Source organism: Chiloscyllium punctatum, chromosome 26, assembly GCF_047496795.1.
Source record: "Chiloscyllium punctatum isolate Juve2018m chromosome 26, sChiPun1.3, whole genome shotgun sequence".
NCBI lineage: Eukaryota > Metazoa > Chordata > Chondrichthyes > Orectolobiformes > Hemiscylliidae > Chiloscyllium > Chiloscyllium punctatum.
The window spans coordinates 30139223-30162453 of record NC_092764.1 but is presented as its reverse complement, the minus strand read 5'-3'; the positions used below and the strand labels follow the sequence as shown (position 1 = coordinate 30162453).

General features: G+C 39.8%; 2 protein-coding genes across 6 annotated transcripts in view; both read right to left on the bottom strand.

Annotated features, from left to right (window-relative positions):
* adat1 (adenosine deaminase tRNA specific 1) overlaps nucleotides 1-17981 on the bottom strand; it is a 67610-nt gene extending 49629 nt beyond the window's left edge. For 2 of the 4 annotated variants that reach the window (XM_072596009.1, XM_072596011.1), the window contains exons 1-4: nucleotides 17889-17952; nucleotides 12502-12604; nucleotides 9287-9464; nucleotides 6395-6463 (exon numbers count right to left, since the gene is read on the bottom strand). In XM_072596009.1, coding sequence (XP_072452110.1) covers nucleotides 6395-6463; nucleotides 9287-9455 — 238 coding nt within the window. In that variant the 5' untranslated portion in view covers nucleotides 9456-9464; nucleotides 12502-12604; nucleotides 17889-17952. Of the gene's footprint in view, nucleotides 1-349; nucleotides 411-6394; nucleotides 6464-9286; nucleotides 9465-12501; nucleotides 12605-17888 lie in introns of those variants that run through there. The other 2 variants (XM_072596010.1, XM_072596012.1) reach the window with 2 other exon arrangements.
* Nucleotides 17982-21798: 3817 nt separating this feature from the next.
* The window catches only part of kars1 (lysyl-tRNA synthetase 1), a 53395-nt gene continuing 51962 nt past the window's right edge, over nucleotides 21799-23231 (bottom strand). For both annotated transcript variants that reach the window (XM_072596008.1, XM_072596007.1), the window contains one exon: nucleotides 21799-22466. In XM_072596008.1, the coding sequence (XP_072452109.1) occupies nucleotides 22380-22466 (87 nt within the window). In that variant the 3' untranslated portion in view covers nucleotides 21799-22379. The remainder of the gene's footprint in view (nucleotides 22467-23231) is intronic.

Below are 23231 nucleotides of genomic sequence, written 5' to 3'. Positions count from 1 at the left end.
GTTGTAGTTGTTCATCTCAGCTAACATTTCTTTAGAATATGAAAACTTAAGACAGAGATTCGCTCTCTTAGCACCTCCTTTCAGTCAATTTGGAACGTTACAATTAGAAGGTAAAGAACAGAATGCTTCTTAATCCTTTGCCAGCTAGGACAACCCCCTGACATCAGAAGGAAAGAAAAAGAAGAAACTTTCATTGCCCAACCCAGTACTTGCTTAAATTCCACAACATCAATCACTCCTGCACCAGCCAAATGCCTCTGGCTTCTCAAATCTCAGTGCACAAAATTCAATGAAACAAATCTGTATACAGTCTCACCCCACCCTCTTTCAACAATCTCCTCTATCCTACCATTGTTCTCTGCTCCCAGTACTTTTCGCTTGGTGATAAATCTTCCAGTATTCAAGATGTGCTGAAACGTGTAAATTTTGTGATTTGGATTTCAAAGTGGAATTGTTTGAAAAAAATGTCTCAGCAATCCAAAAAAAAGAAAACATCAGTTAAGCATCCAGAAGGTTATTGAGATGTTTAATTATACCTGGTTACAATGTTAGAATTAACCTGTCAATCTGTAAATGCTTCACCTCAGTTTGATCTCTGGCTATCGCCATTTTCTCAATGGGTGGTGTGATTGGATCATTTTCATACGGTTGTTCGTTTACTGGTTTGGAAGGTAACTTTTGCAATGCAACTTAGATATTTCAAATATATTCAAGGCACTCACTAACTCAGACTAATATCCCAATTTCTGATATGTGACTTAGAAAAATCATAAAGTCCACCACAGTTCAAAAGGATATATTTATAGTTCACAAGTACATTTTTATAATGGACTGAGTTATGACTCTTATTGCTGCAATTCCTGGCTTCTCTCAATTATAATACATGAGAGATTGGTTCAATTGGGTCTGTATTCGCTAGAGTTTACAGGGATGAGAACAGATATTTCAAATGCTTAAAATTCTGATAGAACCTGATAGACAAGATGCAGATGTTTTCCCTCATTGGTGTATCTAAAACCAGGGAACACAGTCTCAGGATATAGGGTAGACCATTTAGGACTAAGAGAAGGAAACATTTCACTCAGAGGGTGGTGAACCTGTGAAACTCTCTATCACAGGTGGCTGTGGAAGCCAAGTTACTGAATATCTTCGATGAAGAAATAATTAAGTTTATAGATTTTAAAAGGCATCAAGGTGTATGGGGAGAAAACTGGAATTTGACACTTAGATCAAGGGTCTGAATGGTGGAGAAGGATCAAAGGGCTCAATGGCCTACTGCTGCTCCTAGTTTCTATTCCTGACAGACTACTAGAAATAATATTCTTTCCATTTTAGATAATTACAGTTCAACCCATTGAAATAGCCCCTCTTCTGGCTTATCTAGAACATAGAATATTACAGTGCAGTACAGGCCCTTTTGCTCTCGATGTTGCGCCAACCTGTGAAACCAATCTGAAGCCCATCTAACCTACACTATTCCATTCTCATCCATATAGCTATCCAGTGGCTATTTAAATGCCCCTAAGGTTGGCGAGTCTGCTACTGTTGCAGGCAGTGTGTTCCACGCCCCTACTACTCTCTGAGCAAAGAAACTACCTCTGACATCTGTCCTATATCTATCACCTCTCAATTTAAACCTATGTCCCCTCATACTAGCCATTGTCACCTAAGGATAAAGGCTCTCGCTGCCTACTCTCTGATTATCTTACATGTCTCAATTAATTCACTTTTCATTCTTCTTCTTTCTAACAAAAACAGCCGAAAGTCCCTCAACCTTTCCTTTTTTAGATTAGATTACTTACAGTGTGGAAACAGGCCCTTCGGCCCAACAAGTCCACACCACCCCGCCGAAGCGCAACCCACCCATACCCCTACATCTACCCCTTACGGACAATTTAGCATGGCCAATTCACCTGCCCTGCACATCTTTGGACTGTGGGAGGAAACCGGAGCACCCGGAAGAAACCCACGCAGACACGGGGAGAATGTGCAAACTCCACACAGTCAGTCGCCTGAGGCAGGAATTGAACCCGGGTCTCTGGCGCTGTGAGGCAGCAGTGCTAACCACTGTGCCACCGTGCCGCCCACAGTAAGACCTTCCCTCCATATCAGGTGACATTCTAGTAAATCTCCTCTGAACCCTTTCCAAAGCTTCCACATTCTTCCTAATAATGCGGTGACCAGAACTGTATGCAATACTCCATGTGTGGCCACACCAGAGTTTTGTACAGCTGCAGCATGACTTCATGGTTCCGAAACTCAATCCCTCTACCAGTAAAAGCTAACAAACTTTCTTAACAACCAGATCAACCTAGGTGGCAACTTTCAAGGATTTATGTACCTTGACACCAAGATCTCTCTGCTCATCTACACTACCAAGAATCTTACCATTAGCCCAGTACTCCACATTCCTGTTGGTCCTTCCAAGGTGAATCACCTCACACGTTTCCACATTAAACAACACATGCCACCTCTCAGCCCAGCTCTGCAACTTATCTATGTCCCTCTGCAACATCTTTCGTCATTATCCACAACTCTACCGACCATAGTGTTATCTACAAATTTACTAACCCATTCTTCTATGCCCTCATCCAGGTCATTTATAAAAATGACAAACAGAAGTGGACCCAAAACAGATCCTTGCAGTACACCACTAGTAACTGACCTCCAGAATTAATATTTTCCATCATCCACCACCCTCTGTCTTCTTTCAGCAAGCCAATTTCTGATCCAAACTGCTAAATAACCCTCAATCCCATGTCTCTGTATTTTGTTCAATAGCCTGCCATGGGGAACCTTATCAAATGCCTTACTGAAATCCATGTACACCACACTGACCATTTTCCCGTCATCCACATGTTTGGTCACCTTCTCAAAGAACTCAATAAGGTTTGAGGCATGACCTAGCCTTCACAAAACCATGCTGACTATCCCTAATCAACTTATTCCTTTCTGAATGATTATAAATCCTCTCTCTTATAACCCTTTCCAACACTTTACCCACAACTGAAGGAAGGCTCACTGGTCTATAATTATCAGGGTAATTGCTACTCCCCTTCTTGAACAAGGGAACAACATTTGGATTGAGTCCAACCTGAGTGTCAAATAGTGTTGTATCATCAGGATGAACCAACAAAATTTTGTCAGCATTCAAAGTCATCTTTCACACGGGAGTTGATGATCAGTCTCTCAGGAGGTCAGAGCAGAGTATAGGAGTTGGGACATCATATTGCAGCTGTACAGGTCATTGGTTAGGCCACTTTTAGAATATTCTGTTCAATTGTGGCTTCCCTTTTTTTGGAAATATGTTGTTACACTTGAAAGGCTTCAGAAAAGATTTACAAGGATGTTGCCCAGATTACAGGGTTAAATGGAGAGGTTAAATAAGTTGGACTATTTTCCATGAAATGTTGAAGGCTGAAGGGTGATCTTATAGAGAGGTTTACAAAATCAAGAGGGGCACTGATACAGTGAATAGCCAAGGTCTTTTACCCAGCTTGAAGGAGTCAAAAACTAAAGGGTGTAGGTTTAAGGTGAAAGTGGAAGATTTAAATAGGACTTGAGGAGCAACTTCTTCTTGCAGAGGGTTGTGCATGTATGGAATGACTGCCAGAGAACATGGTGGAGGCAGGTACAATTATAGCATTTAAAAGGCATCTGGATGAGTATATAAATTGGAAACATTTAGAGGGATACCAGCCAAATGTTGGCAAATAGGACCAGGCCAATATAGGATATCTGTTCAGCGCAGATGAGTCAGACTGATGTATCTGTTTCCATGCTGTACAACTCTATTACTAATTCTTGCAACCTTCCAGTCATGAGAACTTGCAGTTTAGCCACTGATTTGGTTTCACTCTGTTGAATTGTAACACTGTTCATTTGTAATTGATTCTGTGAGACAAATGGATTTCTCCACTATTCAACATGAAGTAACAGCCTTCAATATTTGAATCTTTCATTGTATCTTCTCCTAGTCAGAAACCAAACTTGAAATAAATCTGATGAACTTGTTATCTGGTCATCGTTATGGAGGCTGACCAGCAATAATTAACATTTACAGACCCTTCTTCATTTTCCTTCATCCTAATAACTTGTAAAATAGTTGTCAGTTTCAGATTATTTTATCAATTTGCATCATCATCTTTACAAAAGATGTTGGAAACCTGAAACAAACAGAGGAAATGTTTAAATGTTTTCTTGGTCTGTCAACTTCTGTGGGGGGAGAAACCAAGTTAATGCTTTAGGTCAATAAGTTTTATCAGACCTAGGAACAGTTAGATATGCAGTTGGTTAGAAGCAAGTACAGAGGTCAGGAAAGGCTGGAAGAGAGGGAAGAACAAAAGGGAATGTCTGTGACCTTCAACTTTATTGATCCACTCCACTATTCAATATTTCTTTATTTATTATACAGTCATTTCGTGACTAACTGATATTTATTAAGAGGATAGGAATTTTACTCTATGATAATTATTTTGCAATATCCATTTGTAACTATGCATTTCTTCTGAATGCCAAGTTCTTTGTTGAGCAATATGAACCCTATTGGGTTTAAATTTAATTTCACTATAACACAAACTTTGAGCTTCTGTCCCATGCTCAACCTAAAAATTTCAGGTCTGAAGAAGAGTTACTGGACTCAAATGTTAACCGTGTTCTCTCCAGTTGCTGTCAGACATGCTGAGTTTCTCCAGCACTTTTGATAAAGGTTTCAATCCCTTTCGGTATCCTGTAGTTAATCATCACTTATAACAATTGGTCTATGCTGTTTTATAACACTAGTGTACTTCCTTGTCTGTTACTGTGCCTGTTTTATAATTAAGTTTGAAAATAATATGAAAAACATACCAGAATAAAATTACTGGTTCTATTTTTATGTCACTTGTGTATCTGCTTGATTCAGTTGTGAACCTGTCACTTCTAAATACTGTTTGAAAATAGATATCTACAAAAATCAACTAAAGCACCTTGGGATGTCTTCTCATTTCACAGACATTATGCAAATAACTGCTATGTTTCATGGCTCAACTAAAGCAGTCATGTTTGCTGATCCAAATTGGCTGTAAGTCAAGCAATATTTTAATTTTAAAATTCTCAATCTTGTTTTCATTATTGACGGCAATTGATTTAATTGCCTGGGCCTCAAGCTGTACAATAACCTCCCTGTATCTCATTTCCTGCTTGAAGATATTCCTTAAAACCTACCTCTTTGACCAAGCTTTCGGTTATTTGATTGAATTTCCCTCATGTTCCTTGGTATCAATCTTTGTTTGATAATGTTCCTAGAAAGCGCCTCGGGATGTTTCATTATGTTACAGGAATTTATTGAAACATAAAACATTGTGAAGTTTTTAAGTAATTTGTTATGCATTAATGGAAAGTGAAAAATCACTGTAAGCAAATGTAAAATCTGTCTTAGATTTGTAGTTTGAAACTTAAAACAAGAGCTGCAATCTCTTTGCTATTTCAAGCATCTATGTAGGATATTGTTTGTAAAGAAAATTGTGACCATGACAGAATGCACATAAAGTGATATAGTTGTTTATTATTCCTTGCCATCCATGGAGGCAAGAGAACATGGTGAGTATCCACATTGAGTTAACTGATTGACAGAGGTGGCTCAAGGGACTGACTGGCTTTCGATTAGATTAGATTACTTACAGTGTGGAAACAGGCCCTTCGGCCCAACAAGTCCACACCACCCCGCCGAAGCGCAACCCACCCATACCCCTACATCTACCCCTTACCTAACACTACGGGCAATTTAGCATGGCCAATTCACCTGACCTGCACATTTTTGGACTGTGGGAGAAAACCGGAGCACCCAGACGAAACCCACGCAGACACGGGGAGAATGTGCAAACTCCACACAGTCAGTCGCCTGAGGCGGGAAACGAACCCGGGTCTCTGGCACTGTGAGGCAGCAGTGCTAACCACTGTGCCACCGTGCCGCTCATTTAATCCTATCTTCCTCTGATTCTAACCATTTCCATAAGATTAGAAGAGTGGAACTCTTTTAATTAGACCTGATTAGCATATAAATAAGAACATATTTTATTGTCATTCAGCAATGTAAAGTCTAGCTATCGAATGGATAAAATCATTGATTTAATTTCAGGAGATACTGTGCTACAATAAATGTGAAAATGTATTTGTGGTAGTGTCCCTTCCCCTGGACCAGGAGCCCCAGGTTCAAGTCCCACTTGCTCCAGATATGTGTAATAACACCTCTGAACAGGTTGATTAGAACAATATATTAAATATAAAACATGTTGAAAACAGAACATAGCAAATAAAACTTATTTTCTAATGTGACAAACAACAATACTGTTTATGTACTGTTACAAAGGAGAAGTACCTTTATGTTGCCAATTCACCATTATGAATACATTACCATTTTTGCTCATTTTCGTTTGTCCAATGCACTTTGATCCTGTTCCCATTGCAACAACTTCCAGGGTTACTGCAAGAAACATAGGTCCTTCATATAGCATCTCAGATTCTCATATTCATATTAAAATTTGTGCTTAACAAAAACAAATTGACATTAATGCCAATCAATGCAAAATGATGGGCTATTTTACCAACATTTTGAATGACACACAAGTGTTAATTCTGCAAGACAATTGAACGTGGCCCATATTAGCATTTTTCTATCTCACCCATGAGACATTCTTTCCTCCTGTATGGAAATCTCTTCAGATGAGCCTAAGTCTATATCATGCTGCACGTTATTTTAATTAACCATGGGTGCAACGACTGTCCTTATTAAACAGCCCACTTTAGCACTTGAAGAAGGAATAGCAAATAGGAACAAGGAAACCTATCTAAATTATCCTCTTCCAAACTTAGAGGTCCAGTAGATTGGACTTGCTTGGATTAAAAAACTCAACACACACTGGTGTATCGGTACTGAAATTCATGAGCTTTACATCAAACAAGTCTTACGAAAATAAGATGCTTAAAGTAGTCAGCAATTTTCATTGGTTTCTTGGTCATTGACTGAGTCATAGAGATATACAGTAGAGAAGCCAGCATTTGGCACATATCCCTCTAACCCCTTCCTATTCATATGCCCATCCAGATGCCTTTTAAGTGTTGAAAATGTACAGCAAAGGCAACAGCTGTGCAGGTTACAATTGGGTTAGATAAGAGTGTAGGTTTCTTTCACCATTTGAATCAAAACGCATGTGATCACTGCCCTTTTGTCCGTTTCCTCCTTTTTAAAGGGCCGCTCTTTTGATCTTTTTCTCCCCAAAGTTCCAAAACAACACAACAGCTTATAAAATATTAATTGCTTCTAGAATTCAAGGAAATCAGCTCCAACACTGAAAACACCTCTAAAAAGGAGTAGCGCCTCAATTTTTTCCCCGACCTCATTTCGGATTTCCCAGAATCCTGTCTGACAGGCTAAATGGAGCAGCAGTACACAACAAAATATTCTCAATAAAATTCATTTTGACAATTCCAACCTATTTTAAAACATGTGCTATAAAACAAATTAGGGGTGATGATGGATTAGTGGTATCATGACAAGATAATTAATCCAGAGATCCAGGAAATGTCCTGGGACTCGGGTTAAAATCCCACAATGGCAGATGAAATTTGAGTTCAACAAAAACCTGGGATTAAGAGTCTAATAAACTGCTTCTGATTGTCAGAAAAAAAACCCAGCTGGTTCACTAATGTGCTTTAAGGAAGGAAATATGCCATCTTTACCTGGTCTGACCTACATGTAGATCTGTGGCAACTTTACCTTTGGGAAGTGATCGCCTAGTAGTTATTTTCGTTAGACTGTTAATCCAGAAACTCGGCTAATGCTCTGGGGACTCAGGTTTGAATCCTGTCACAGCAGATGGTGGAATTTGAATTCAACAAAAACTGTAGTTAAGAATTTAATGCTGATCACCACAGATTGTCCTTCAGGGAAGGAAATCTACTATCATAGTCTGGTATAGCCTACGTATGACACCAAACCCACAGCAATGTGGTCTACTGTCAATTGCCCATTGGGTAATTAGTGAAGGGCAATGAATACTGGGTTGTCCAGAGTTGATGTCCCATGAATGAATCAAAAAAAATTCCAACAGACAAAAAAGGATTATTAAACTGACCAGTGTCACAAAACCTACAACAGTGGTAGCTACAGGAGACTAAGAATTATCAGTAAGTTTGTGCTTAAGATACAAAAGGAAACAGTAGTAAACATTTTTTACAATTCATTAATGGGATAAGATGTCGCTAGCTAGGCCAGCATTTACTGCCCATCCCTCACTGCCCACAGTGCAATTAATCGAGTCAACTGTGGGTCTGGAGTCAGGTTGTTGTTTCTGCGAAGGTTGTTGTTTCTGCAAAAGTCACAAGGCTGAGTCATGGGGGGAGAGGGAAGGGTTATATGTTAAGCTAGATATGCTTGCACAAACAATTACAAGTAGCTGCATCTTGCTTCTGCAAAAATTGCAAGGCGGAATCACGAGGATGTAGACCAAGAAATAACTAACCGAAAAGGGATGTGGTCAACTGGTAGAGACAGATGTATTGACATGAAGGTGTAGACCAAGAAATAACTAACCGAAAAGGGAGGTGGTCGACTGGTAGAGACAGATGTATTGACATGACAGTTACAATTGTCACGCACATAGGGAGTTAGTATGAACAAGATAACCAAATAAGACCCAGTGTTGCATCAGCAAAAGTAATAAGACCTGGCTATCAAGGGTGGGGGGTTGCACGTCAACAACAGGCAACAGACAGGTGTGGTAAACCGATTAGATTAGCAGCTGCTCAGAGCAATACAACTATCAGATATGAAATAAAAGGGGAGTACTGAGGGACTCAACTGAACTGTATAAATTGTAATGTAACCTCCTGATTGATGTGCCTACTTTGTGGTCACCCGGCTTGCAAGACCGTAAGAATAAAGACTGCTTCAGAATTTGACTCGGACTGAAATTATTGAACAGTGAGCTTCGTTTCTCACATGTACAAAGAAATAATTACAATTCAGAGCATTAACGAAATTGTGCCTTTGTATCCTCTTTTTAATCTTACTTATAAATGTTAAGCGATAGTTGGAACACAAACAGTGGGACATCACTAAAAACAGGAACTTTTGGTCAGCATTCCAAAAATAATAAGCTTATTCAATATCTATTGGATAATAATATCACATATATCCTATTTTATATATATGTCAGACACATACCAAAAATATCATAAGTTTAAAATGCACACGTCAGTTGCAGGTACAGTAGGATTGGTGACAATAAATTTCCTGCTTTCTTACCAACATTTCTCTCGTTATTACAACATGGTTTTGCACTGGGTTTTTCTTCAACTTTTACCACAGCTGCAAGTAATGTCCATTCCCGTTTGGGGTCCGGCAGACCTGTCTTTGGTAGTTTGGTAGAATAGTGTTTATAACAAAGACTGGCAATTTCGTCAGCTGTCCACATTGTTGGAATCTTTAAGGGGAACAAAAAGAAGTTTAGTCCTACAAATGGAAAAGAAACATGACACATCAAACTGAATCACTGCTTTATAAAGTGTACAAGCATTTTTCTTTACTCTGAACTGTGATAGTATCTCTATTGAAGGGAAAAATTAGAAGGAATTTTGGTCCATTTATCCAAGTTTCAGAGGAAAGCAAATTTCATTCAGCAGTCAAGAGGTTTTGAACAAAGAGTCACATATGCATGTGCAAGATTAAAATATAAAAGGTAAGGGAAACTTCTTCACACCAATTTACAATTTTGAGAAATACTATTCTGGAATCTAAGGTACTGACTGAATCACTCAAAATTCAAGACTAGGTTAGATAGGTTGAAGGTAGAAAAGGACTTAAAGGGATATGGGAACAGGGCATTTAAGTATGATTAAACATATTTAAGGATAAACATTAATGGACTGATTAGGCAGATCTATGTATATCCAATAGAGAAATTTATATGTAGAAAAGTGTAGTGAGGGAGCTTGAGACATTAAGATCAAAGTTACTGCAAATGGCATGCAAAAAGCCAGAGTAAGTGAACAGAAGGATGCAGAAGACAATACAAACTGCAAATATACAGTGGGACAAGGTCAAGAATAAATAGAGTCATAGACTTATACATCACGGATACAGACCCTTTGGTCCTACTGTCCTACTCGTCCAATCTGATCTAGTCTCATTTGCCAGCATTTGGTTCATATCCTTCTATATTCTTCCTATTCATATAGCATTCCAGATACCTTCAAATGTTGAAATTGTACCAGCTTACATCACATCCTCTGGCAATTTGTTCCATACTTCCACACCACCCACCCCATGAAGAAGTTACCCTTCAGATCCTTTTTAAACCTTTTCCCTCTCATTTTAAACCTATGCACACTAGTTTGGTTAACTAATAGAAGACAAAGAGTTGGGATCAGGAGGGCAACATTATAACTAATCCTTGTGGAGTGCCACAAGGATCGCTGCTGAGGCTACAACTATTTACAATTTATATTAAATGAATAAGGCAAGTGAACATACTATTGCCAAGTTTGCAGATGACACAAAAATAGGTGGGAAGGCAAGTGGTGAGGATAACTTGGGAGTGTGCAGAAGAATATGGACAGGGTATGTAAGTAGGCAATAATTTGACAGGTGGGATATAATCTAAGGGAAAATATACTGGCACTGGAGGCAGTCCAGGGTTCATGAGGCTGATCCCGGGTATGAAGAAATTTTCTCATAAGGAAAGTCTGGAATTAAGAGTCTAAACATGAATGTGTCAATTGTCATAACAACACATCTGGCTCATTAATGTCCGTTAGGGAGGGAAGGAAACTTCCAACCTTACTGGTTTGGCCTACATCTGACTCCAGACCCACAGCAATGTGGTTGATTCTTTACTGCCCTCTGGGCAATTTGTGCTTGGCAATAAATACTGGCCTAGCCAGTGATGCCTTCATTCCACAAATGAATTTAAAAAGAGGTTGAGTATACTGCGCTTGCACTCACTGAGTTTAGAAGAATGAGAGGTTATCACATCGCAACATACAAGATTCTTAGAGGATTCGGCAGGTAGGTGCAGTAAGGTTGTTTCCCTTTATGGGAAAATGAGTAAGTAGTTTGCAATCTGAGAATAGGGATGCTCCTTTAAAACAGAAATGATGAAGAATTTCTGCTCTTGAGGGTAGTGAATTAGTGAAATTCTTTATTATAGAGGGCTACAGAGGCTGGGTCTTAAATATATTCAAGGCTAAGACAGACAGATTTTTATTCAGTAATTAAATCAAGGGTTATGAAGAAAAGGCAAGAAAGTGGAATTCAAGATGATCAAATTAGCCATGATCTCATTGAATGGTAGAGATTCTGCTTTTAGGTCTAATGATCTTGGGAGAAAGTAGTTCAAAAGTAGAGGGGCTGAGTAGAAGATAGAAATATGTTTCCATGATAACAGATGGAGAGTTGAAAACTCAATTTTGCATCTGAAAGAACACCAAGGTCTCAAACTATGTAGGTCTGGGTAGATGGGTTATCTTGTTTACACTTAAGTACATTTTCTTCTCTTGATAACAGTTACAGAGGAATCTTCTTAAATCCTATTCTAAAATTCAGATCAACCCAAGAATGTTCAGTAACTGTTCCTGTGCCCATGAACCTCAAACATATGCACAGACTAATTCAAATAAATTAAATGTCTGCACAATGAAACTTCAACACCAAACTTTTTTATTTTTGTAATGTCTATAATGTAATAAGACATCCTAATGCACATCACAGAAACACTGACAAATAGCATTTGACACAACCCTTGTAAGAAGTTACTGGGATCAAAAGCTTAATAAAAGAGGTATGTTTTCCGAACATCTTAAAGGAGAGGGAAGTAGAGAAGTGGAAAGGTTTAAGGTCTTCAAGAGTTTAAGGACTAGGCAGGTCATAGAGTCAAATGGTAGAACAAATGAAATCATAAAGTTTGAGAGGCCCAAAACAGAGATAGACTGAAATCTTGGAAGGCTGGTTGAAGTTAGATGTATGCAGAGAATAGTGAAATTTGGAAACAAAGTTGAAAATTTTAAAATTGAGATCCACGCCAATGTGGGCTCCAGAGCACAGAAGTAATGGGTTATTAAGTTTGTTGCGAGTTCTGACATCAAATTTTTCAGTAGATTGATTACTTGCTGTAGAAATTAATCAAGATGAAGCGAACTCTGTGTTTGACATGCAATTTAATGCACTTATTAGGGCTACTACAATTTAAATAATATTAAGACCGTTACAGATGTTCCCAATTTGATAAGTTATATTTTTACATTTCAAGATAACAGTTGCACGCTATCAGGAGTTGGTGCATGCCTATTTGTTTTCTAACTCCGTTCTGTGCAGAATTGATTTGCGTAGAAAAACACTACAGTTCAAGAAAGATTTTTTTTGTTTCATTTGATCTGGAATCTTAGTGTACAGCTTAAAAACACATTTGAGTTGTGGTCGTGACTAGAACTCTTAACATTGGAATTATCTTAAATTTTACATACTGGGATTTCCTGCTACATAGAGATAAGTTATGCAGCTTGAACTTTGGCTTCATGTCATACCAATACTGTTTGCACTGCTCATACTCTCATGGGGTGGAGGAATCTGGGGAGTAAACCAACAGTATTATTTTTGGAGATGCCGATATTGAACTGTAATGTACAAAGTTAAAAATCACACAATTTTTATTCAAAATAACATTTTTAAAAATCTAGACAGAGGATTATTCAAGCAAAATCACTTGTAACCTGACAAAAATAATGCTAAAAATTACACAACACCAGGTTACAGTCCAACAGGAAGCACTAGCTTTCAGAGCGCTGCTTCTTCATCAGGTGGTTGTGGAGGACACAATTGTAAGACACAGAATTTATAGCAAAAGTTTACAGTGTGATGTAACTGAAATTATACATTGAAAAGTACCTTGATTGTTTGTTGATAGTTTCACTTCTTTCATATGTAAAACACAAAACTTTTTAAAAGTTACATTCTCAGGTTAACTGTAAAGCCGGGCAGCTTGCTACGAACAAAACAGATCATTGTTCGTAGCAAGCTGCCCAGCTTTCAGGACAACTCCATACAACCCTGTCACTGTAGGCACTGCAAGACATGTCAGAGTGTGGACATGGATACCACCATTACACGTGGGGACACCTCCCACCATGTAAATGGCAGGTACTCATATGACTCAGCCAATGTTGTCTATCTTATACTTTTCAGGCAAGGATGCCCTGAGGCATGGTACATTGGGGAAACCGAGCAAAGTTTACGGCAACGGATGAATGGGCACCGCACAACAATCAACAGACAGGAGGGTTCCCTCCCAGTTGGGGAACACTTCAGCAGTCCAGGACATTCGACTCAGACCTTCGGGTGACCATCCTCTAAGGCGGACTTCGGGACAGGCAGCAGCAAAAAGTGGCTGAGCAGAAGCTGATAGCTAATAGGGAGGACCTCAACCGGGACCCTGGGGTCATGTCACATTACAAAAGACTACCATTGCACTATACACACATACAGACACTCCTACACATACAGACACACACACAGGCACTCCTATACGCGCACATACACACTTAAACACAGACATTCACACACACTCCTAGAGACACATATACTCCCACACTCATTATGCATCCTCTCACAGACTTAGACCACTTTACTTACACACACACATACACATACATATTCGTTTGTGGGGTAAATTTGAACTTGCAGATTTACATTGTACTTTGCTCAAAACTGCATGAATCCAACGAAGACTCTATTAACTCACTTTTTAGATTAGAATCAGTCTAAACATTATGGCACAGTCAGGGAACATAGGGGGCGAACACCTTAAACAAATTATCTGGCTGACACCAATTGTTACAGTTAACCTGAGAATGTAACTTAAAAAAAAATGTTGTGATTTATATATGAAAGGAGTGAAACTATCAACATACAATCAAGGTATTTTTCAATGTATAATTTCAGTTACATCACAGTGTAAACTTTTGCTATAAATTCAGAGTCTTACAATTGTGTCCTCCACAACCACCTGATGAAGGAGCGGTGTTCCGAAAGCTAGTGCTTCCAATTAAACCTGTTGGACTATAACCTGGTGTTGTGTGATTTTTAGCATTATATTTATAAGGCTACGACAAGTGATTTTGCTTGAATAATCCTCTGTCTAGATAAAAAAAATGTTATTTTGAATGAAAATTGACCTGAAGTAAACTTCAGTTAGTTCAAAATATTGTCTAGCTATCACCATTGTTGACAGCTAACCCGAGAATGCAACTTTAAAAAAAAGGTTTTGTGATTTACACATGAAAGAAGTGAAACTATCACTGTATTCTAACAGATGAAAGGCTTAACAGCCAATCAAATCTTCAATGTATAATTTCAGTTACATCACACTGCAAAGTTTTGCTATAAATTCTGTGTTACGATCGAGCCCTCCGCAATCACCTGATGAATGAGCGTCGCTACGAAAGCTAGTGTGCTTCCAATTAAACCTGTTGGACTATAACCTGGTGTTGTGTGATTTTTAACTTTGTACACGCCAGTCCAACACCGACATCTCCGAATCAGTTAGTTCTGACTGACTGCTGCATGTAAAAGTTAAGAACTGAAGGACTTGAATAGATGAGACATTGCAATGTCTCCTCGTCATCAATTCCGCCTCCTTTTTTTAATGTTAAAAATCACACACCAGGTAATAGTCCAACTGGTTTAATTGGAAGCACTAGCTTTCAGAGCGCCGCTCCTTCATCAGGTAGTTGTGGAGTACACAGTTGTAAGACACAGAATTTATAGCAAAAGCTTACAGTGTGATGTAACTGAAATTATACATTGAAAAATACCTTGATTGTTTGTTAAGTCTCTCATCTGTTAGAATTACCATGTTAATCTCATTTCAGTTACATTACACTGTAAACCTTTGCTATAAATTGACAGCTGTCTCAGGTTGATCCAGACAAACTGTAACTTTGGTGTGACATTTATTCCAGAGTTCCAACCACACATCTGCTCCAATTGAAGCTCTCACCCATGCCCTTATTATGTTTGCATTTAACAATTTCACTACTCTTTGTTTGTTTTCCAACTTTGACAGTTGGTAAACTTGAATTTGGTGATAATTTTGATGTCTGAACCCACAACAAACTTAATAACCCATCATTTCTGTGCTCTGGAGCCCACATTGGTGCAGATCTCCATTTTAAAATTTTCAACTTCGTTTCCAAATTTCAACATTCTCTGCATATGTCTAACTTCAAGTGGCCTTCCAAGATTTCAGTCTATCTCTGGTTTGGGCCTCTCAAACTTTATGATTTCATTTGTTCTACCATTGACCTGCCTCGTCCTTAAACTCTTGAAGACCTTAAACCTTTCCACTTCTCTACTTCCCTCTCCTTTAAGATGTTCGGAAAACATACCTCTTTTATTAAGCTTTTGATTCCAATAACTTCTTACAAAGGTTGTGTCGAAGTCAATTTGATAATATTTCTGTGATGTGCATTAGGATGTCTTAATACATTAAAGACATTACAAAAATAAAAAGGTTTGTTGTTGAAGTTTCATTATGCAAACTTTTAATTTATTTGAATTAGTCTGTGCATATGTTTGTGCTTCATGGGTACAGGAACAGTTACTGAACATTCTTGGGTTGCTCTGATTTTCAGACTAAGATTTAAGAAGATTCCTCTGTAACTGTTATCAAGAGAAGAAAATGTACTTAAGTGTAAACAAGATAACCCATCTACCCAGATCTACATAGTTTGAGACCTTGGTGTTCTTTCAGATGCAAATTTTCAACTCTCCATCGGTTATCAAGAACACATATTTCTACCTTCTACTCAGCTCTTCTACCTTTGAACTACTTTGTACCAATATCATTAGACCTAAAAGCAGAATCTCTACAATTCAACGAGATCATGGCTGATTTGATCATCTTGATTTCCAATTTCTTGTCTTTTCTTCGTAACCCAATTCCTCCGCCTCCACCATATCTGCTCCCAGGAGGACTAGTTCCACCATATAACACACCAGATGGCCTTCTTCTTTAGAGACCACAATTTCCCTTCCCACGTGGTTGAAGATACCCTCCAACACATCTCACACCGCCGTCCTCAAACCCTATCCCTCCAACTGTAACAAGGACAGAACCCCCCAGTCCTCACTTTCCCCCCTACCAACCTTCGCAAAAACCACATCATCCACCGACATTTCCACCACCTCCAAACGAACCCCATCACCAGAGATATAGTTCCCTCCCCATCCCTTTCCGCAAAGACTGTTCACTTCGTGACTACCTGGTCAGGTCCATGCCCCCCAAAAACCACCCTCCTGTCCTGGCACCTTCCCCTGCTACCACAGGATTTGCAAAGCCTGCGCCCACACCTCCTCCCTCACCTCCATCCAAAGCCCCAAAGGAGCCTTCCACATCCATCAAAGTTTCACCTGCACATCTACCAACATCATTTATTGTATTCGTTGCTCCCGATGTGGTCTCATCTACACTGGGAGCCTCCTCGCACAGCACTTCAGGGAACATCTCCGGCATCAACCCCACCGCCCTATGGCCCAACATTTCAACTCCCCCTCCCACTCTGCTGAGGACATGCAGGTTCTGGGCCTCCTCCCCCACCGGTCCCTCACCACCCGATGCTTGGAGGAAGAATGCCTCATCTTCCACCTCGGAAGACTTCAACCCCAGGGCATCAATGTGGACCTCACCAGTTTCCTCATTCCTCCTCTCCCCCCCCACCCCACCTTACCCCAGTTCCAAACTTCCAGATCAGCATCATCCTCATGACCTGCCCCACCTTCCAATCTCCCTTCCCACCTATCCCCTCTGACTTATCTTCTCCCCAGCACACAAACACTCAATCCCCCACCCTGGAGGCTCGCTGCTCTCCATCGGTTATCAAGAACACATATTTCTATCTTCTACTCAGCTCTTCTACCTTTGAACGACTTTGTACCAATATCATTAGACCTAAAAGCAGAATCTCTACAATTCAACGAGATCATGGCTGATTTGATCATCTTGATTTCCAATTTCTTGTCTTTTCTTTATAACCCAATTCCTCTGCCTCCACCATATCTGCTCCCAGGAGGACTGGTTCCACCACATAACACACCTGATGGCCTTCTTCTTTAGAGACTGCAATTTATCTATCCACCCTGGAGGCTCCCTGCTTCTATTCCTGACGAAGGGCTTTTGCCCAAAACGTTGATATTCCTGCTCCTCAGATGCTGTCTGACCTGCTGTGCTTTTCCAGCACCACTCTGATCTAGACTCTGGTTTCCAGCATCTGCAGTCACTTCTGTCTAGTTGACCTGAACTGATAGTCAACTCTGAAGGTGGTGCAGAAGGAAGGGGCGGAAGGTGTTGCTGACAGGATGGTAGAATCATTTTGGAATTAGCCGAAAATATAATGATCTCAATGAGTAACATTCCTACATACTTAGGGACAAACTCAGTGCAAATTACAAATGTACTCCAAAAAAAACCTACTCTTCGTTCCATTCCTAACAGTCTACAGTATTTAGTATTTTACAGCGAAAAAACTCACAAAACAGCATGGAGAATCTAAACCCAGAAAGTTCGTTGCTGTGGAATAGACCTAATTATTAAATGGTGTGTGTAATATATTGCTGCACACAGACTTCTCATCAACAGGTCAATGTCTGAAGATACTGCTTTCGTTGGGGCGGTGATAGTTATCCCCATAAGCTCTAAATTGGATAATCGAATCGTAACGTCTTTGCTCCTTAAGTAATGCTTAATTCATTTGGAATGAATTCGCACGACTGATCTGAAATCCTATCAAAACACGCCTCTCTCCAACTCCTCACTTACAACAGCATCGACACCAACATTATATCTCACTCCATTTACCTTCACAGGCCCAAGGCTCGGCACGACCAGACGATATCACTGCGCATGTGTGAAGCCGCTGCGCAGCCATTGGCTGGGTCCGGCTGCGGTAACGTCACAACGTGACTACGTGAGATCATGACCCGCTCGCTGAATGGATCATTCGAGAATGAGAGCAGCCGCCCATCAGCGACCTCGCGTATCGCATGGTAGGGGAACAACTTCCTTCAGCCGTAAACTCTGAGCGAATGAAGGTTGTCCGCTAAATTCGACAGACAATCTGAATTTACTGGAACGTATCTAGTTCGTGTATGGTCACAGTAATTGTTGTCTCCGAGGGAAAAAAAAAGAGCGGTCACTTGGCTTTTGCGAACCCAGTCTCGTGAGCGGTAGAGTCCCTACAAACAGGCCCTTCGGCCCAACAAGTCCACGCCGACCCTCCGAAGAGTAACCAACCCAGACACATTTCCCTCTGACTAATGCACCTAACACTGTGGTTAATTAGGCAAAAGTTTAGATCAGAGCGGTACTGGAAAAGCATAGCAGGTCAGACAGTATCCGAGGAGCAGGAAAATCGATGTTTCGGGCAAAAGTTTTTCATTGGCAATTATGTATAGCCAATTCACCTGACCAGCACATCTTTAGACTGTGGGAGGGAGCCCACACAAACACAGACTGTCACCCGAGGCTGGATTCGAACCTGGGTCACTGCTACTGTGATTTCAACTGCAAGATTTCAACTTAATGTTTATATTTTCTAATCAACCAGTTGAGATATTATTACTTATTTCTAGGAGTGGAGCTGAGGCCACGAAAAGATAAGCCATGATCTTATTGAATGGTGGAGCAGGCTCGAAGGCCCAGATGGCATGTCTTGCTCCTAGTTCTTATGTTCTTAATAGCTCCTGGATCAAAGATAGGAGACTCTACCTCTGTGACACAGAAGCCACTATTCAACTTAATGTTAAAATGAAGAGCAAGAAGTAGGAGCAGGAATGGATGATCAGGTCCACCCCATTAATATTGAAGAGCGGAATAGAATCATAGCTGATTTGATGCAGTAAATTGAATTTCCCTCCAGGCTGCCAAATCTGATTGAGGCATATAGGATTATTAAGGGGATTGACAGGATGAATGCTGAGAGGATGTTTCCCTCTCATGGGAGAGTCTAGGACCAGAGGTGTAGTCTCAGAGTAAAGGTGCACCAATTTAAAACTGAGATGAGGTGGAATTTCTTCTCTGAGGATTGTAAATATTTGAAATTCCTTGCTGCAAAAGCTGCTGGGCCAGAATCCTTGATGCTGCCTGACCTGCTGTGCTTTTCCTGCTTTTGACCTCTTTTATATTTAAGGCTGGGAATGATTCTTGATCAGTAAGGGAATCCAGGGTTATGGGTAAAAGTTAGGGAAGTGGCTGTGAGAAAATGTTGGATCAGTCATGATCCTATTGAATAGTGGAGTCCAAACAGCCTTTTCTAGTTCCTATTTCTTATGGCCTTACATATTGATTAATTCCCAGCTTTAAATATTAAAGCTACCATTGTAGGGCAAGCCAAACAGAGAACAGCCAGGGAATTCCTAGAGTCTGTGGATGAGTGCCATGCCTCTCTCAACAAACACATCGACCTGGACCCAATATACCGTCCACTACAGCGGATAGCTGGAACTGACAACCGGAAGCGGCAGAGACAGGCCACTATAAATGCCGGAGGAAACAGCACAGAAGCGCTTCACAGGAGGCTCCCAAGCACTGAGGATGTCACCTAGACAGGGGACGAAATGTTTGCAAGACAAATTCCCAGCTTGGCGAATAGAACCACAACATCCTCAACAATATTCACAACCTTCCTTGTATAAACAATTTCAGAGTTCACAATCCTGAGTGAAGAATTTGATCCTCCTCTCACTCCTACATTATCAACCTCATATTCTGAGACTGCCCCTATGTTTTAGATTCCTGTCAGGGGAGACAACCTTTAATATCTGCCACCCTTTAGCAACCTTTGATTTCACTTTACATTATTGAAAACTCCAGATGGTATAGAGTACACTTACTGAAGCTTGTCCTAGAAGAGCTATCTTGACAACAAACCAGTGAACTTTTGCTGTATTGCCTGAACAGTAAGTGTACCCTTTCTTGGATATTGCCACCAAACCCGCATGGAACACCAGGTGTTTCACCAAAGCCCAATGTAATTGCTGAAGGTGAGATGCAGTATTGCAACAGGAAAGCTGTTGATGCAATGGCCAAGTTTTTTTGACCCTAAGCTTAACTCAGATAGAGTCTATCGTATATCAATGGGCAAGAATCAAAGCTTGCACATCATTATGGAGTAGATGAAGACAATTGTCTGAGGAAACTGAAGATGATCAGGAATGGGGCCTTCTGTCAGCTAGATTTTGCATGGTTGTTGGGGTAAGAGCAGGTTGGAAAGCACCAATACAATTAACTGTTAGGGCAGACAATGTCCAGTACTTGGCTAAAGCCATTCATAGTCTTTGACTGCTGTACCTGGCCCCATAAATGTACAGAACATTAGGGTGTATCAGGCATTGTAATCAGCTTTCAGATTAACTGATCCCCATTAGCCCCAGAAATCAAATCCTGTTTTAATATTAGAAAATTAAATTTAATATTATGTTAATGTCCAGAGAGATATTCCAAGAGTTAAACTGCACTGACTGAACATTCTGGAAGTGGGTGGGACGACATTCATGCAAAAATGTGGATGACTCCCACTCCATTCAGACATTCATTTGCTACTACTCCCCCTGCTATTAGCAAATTGAACAATCATTTAATCATTCAATCTCTTCCATTCAGAAATGCTTTTCAGCCATTTCCTGAAGCTAGAACATATCACACCTACATTGTCTTGGGGAATCACTGAATCAGGAAATCGTCTGCATAATGATTCCCCAGGATTATGGCATTTACATTTGCGTTATCTCAGAGGATGATTTCATCCTATATTGTACCTGAGGTAACGTGACTGAAGGAGTGACTGGGGGTTGTCTTGAGTGGCACGTGACTATGGGGAAGCAGCCAGACTATCTGTGAGCACGACCAACTGACCTGTATATAGGGGATGTGTTTTCTTTGTTCAGGGCCTCTTTGACTCGACTTTGTATGCCTGTGAAGAGGGTCAAAGGGGTCACCTAGCTTTAATAAGCTTTAACTATTTGCAGGTGGTGTTGTGTTTAAATTGCATCTTGTGTGTGAAACCTCACAAAGAACCAACACTGTCTCTGATTCTGTGCCTCATAATTCTGTTTTAAAGAAGTTCCCTCTGTGCACTTTAAAAATGCCTTGCAGAGCTTTCCTATGTGGGCTGTGACTGCACACTCTCCATTTCCTCATCTTTGCCAACTGCATACACCCTGGCATATGTGCCACTTTACAGTGGAGAACCTTAATATGGGGGCTGTGTACGAGACAGTCCACTCCCTTTTTGTTCGGCACCTGGGGTAAAGAATGTTACATGTAGCAGTCCCATATGTATGTTTGTTTTGCCTTGCAGGGGTGGTCTTCTGTGCCTATCTAGATTGGTTTCATTTGCAGTCCCTAGTTAGTTACTAAAGGACTGGTTTCAAGTTTTTAATTGCACTTTAGTCCACATTTCTGATCTATGTGCACTCAATATAGAGGGTTGAGCAGATTGGAGAACCTAATCTTGGAACAGGTTAAGCTGGCCATTAATACTTTCAGGCAGGGGGCCGTGATGGGATTTGTAGCATACAATTGCTCATCTCCTGTGGTTAGATTCACGTTCAACTATCCATGGAGGATACATGCACATTACAGGCCTTTTTTTTGAATAGTGGGCACAGCAGGGTTGGAATGTATCATTGTCTTCAGGAATTATATTTTAATTAAATTTGAAGTTTTGTTAATGCTTTGATCTTTCATTATAGAGACAATTTGAACAACCTTTAGTGGGACAGTGTTTATTTTAAAAAAACAGTAAAACAGCAATTTGAATTGGTGTGACCCTTGTTGCCATTAAGTTTTGTTCCACACCAGCAGTCATTATCCACTGAGCTACTGAGTCCAGATCTAAGCTGCAGTATCTACACACAGTATGTCATTATATTGCCTTAGTTTATTGAATGATTCACTGAGAGACCCATTCCCTAATACTGAAGTTCATATGCATATAAAGAAACAAATCTGGATACACCACTGTCATATAAAAGCTGATAAGCAGTACAAAAAAAAACCTAGTTTTCTTGATATCAAGTGATATAAAGAGAAAAACAATTTATCAATGTCAGCACAGTTGAAAATAAATTTGGAAGAGACCATATACATTGACAGTATTTCAAGTGTATAATAGCACACATCTTCAGTAGTTAGTTTAATCACAGGGAAGAGAGAGAGAAGAAACTAAGCAAATAACATGAAGTTTTCAAATACACTCATCTTGGTAGCTATAAGTGGTAATATTTTCACTATCAGCACATTTCTCCTCTTCAATCATCATTTTGTATTCTAAGCTGAAGAACAATAATCCTATTCTGCTGAATGTTCATTTTCAGTTGAATCTGCAGGTTCCTTTTTGTTGTCTTCTGGTTTCATTGCTGGGAAGAACAAGACTTCCTGAAGTAGAAAACACATATAAAATTAACTTCTGCTTTAATTGTTTATGCATCACAGAATACATCTGTTTCCATCTATCTTTATAGATGTGATAATATATTTGGATCAGGAAATTTGTTTTTTCTCTAAATGTTGATCAAAAGATTTTATTCTTAATTGGCCAGGACACAAAGGACATGTCCGTATTCTTCTTTGTTTAGTGCCATAGGATTTTTGCATTCATCTGAGCCGGCAGATTTAAAATCACTTCCAAAAAAAATTGGTAATTTATAGCTGGGCACCATAAAATGACTTTGAAACAAGGTAGATATGGATTTAAAAACTGGTTCACTAATGCTGTACAAGGAATGCTGCCATTCTGCACTCTGCCCATTTTACTATTAAGCCTCCTAATGGACTTGGAGCAAATTATCAACACTGCAGACATTCAAACAGCAGTTTTCTTTTAGAACTCCATCACAACAGTGGAATTGTGTACAAGATTCCACAAATAGCAAATGAGTGAAATGACTAAGTCATCTGTTTTAATGGTGTAAGTTATGAGATGAACATTGGCTAGGACATTGGAAGTCACAGCTTTTTTTTAAAATAATATTTTGGGACTTTTCACAGCTATGTCAACTATTCAACATGTCACAGCTTAATGTCTCACTGAAAAACAGCACCACTGCCAGAACAGTACTCAAAGTGTCTTTCAATAGGAACACTAACTGGGGTTGTGAAATCTGCTTATAAGAATGGTCAGTTACACTGACATCCAATAAT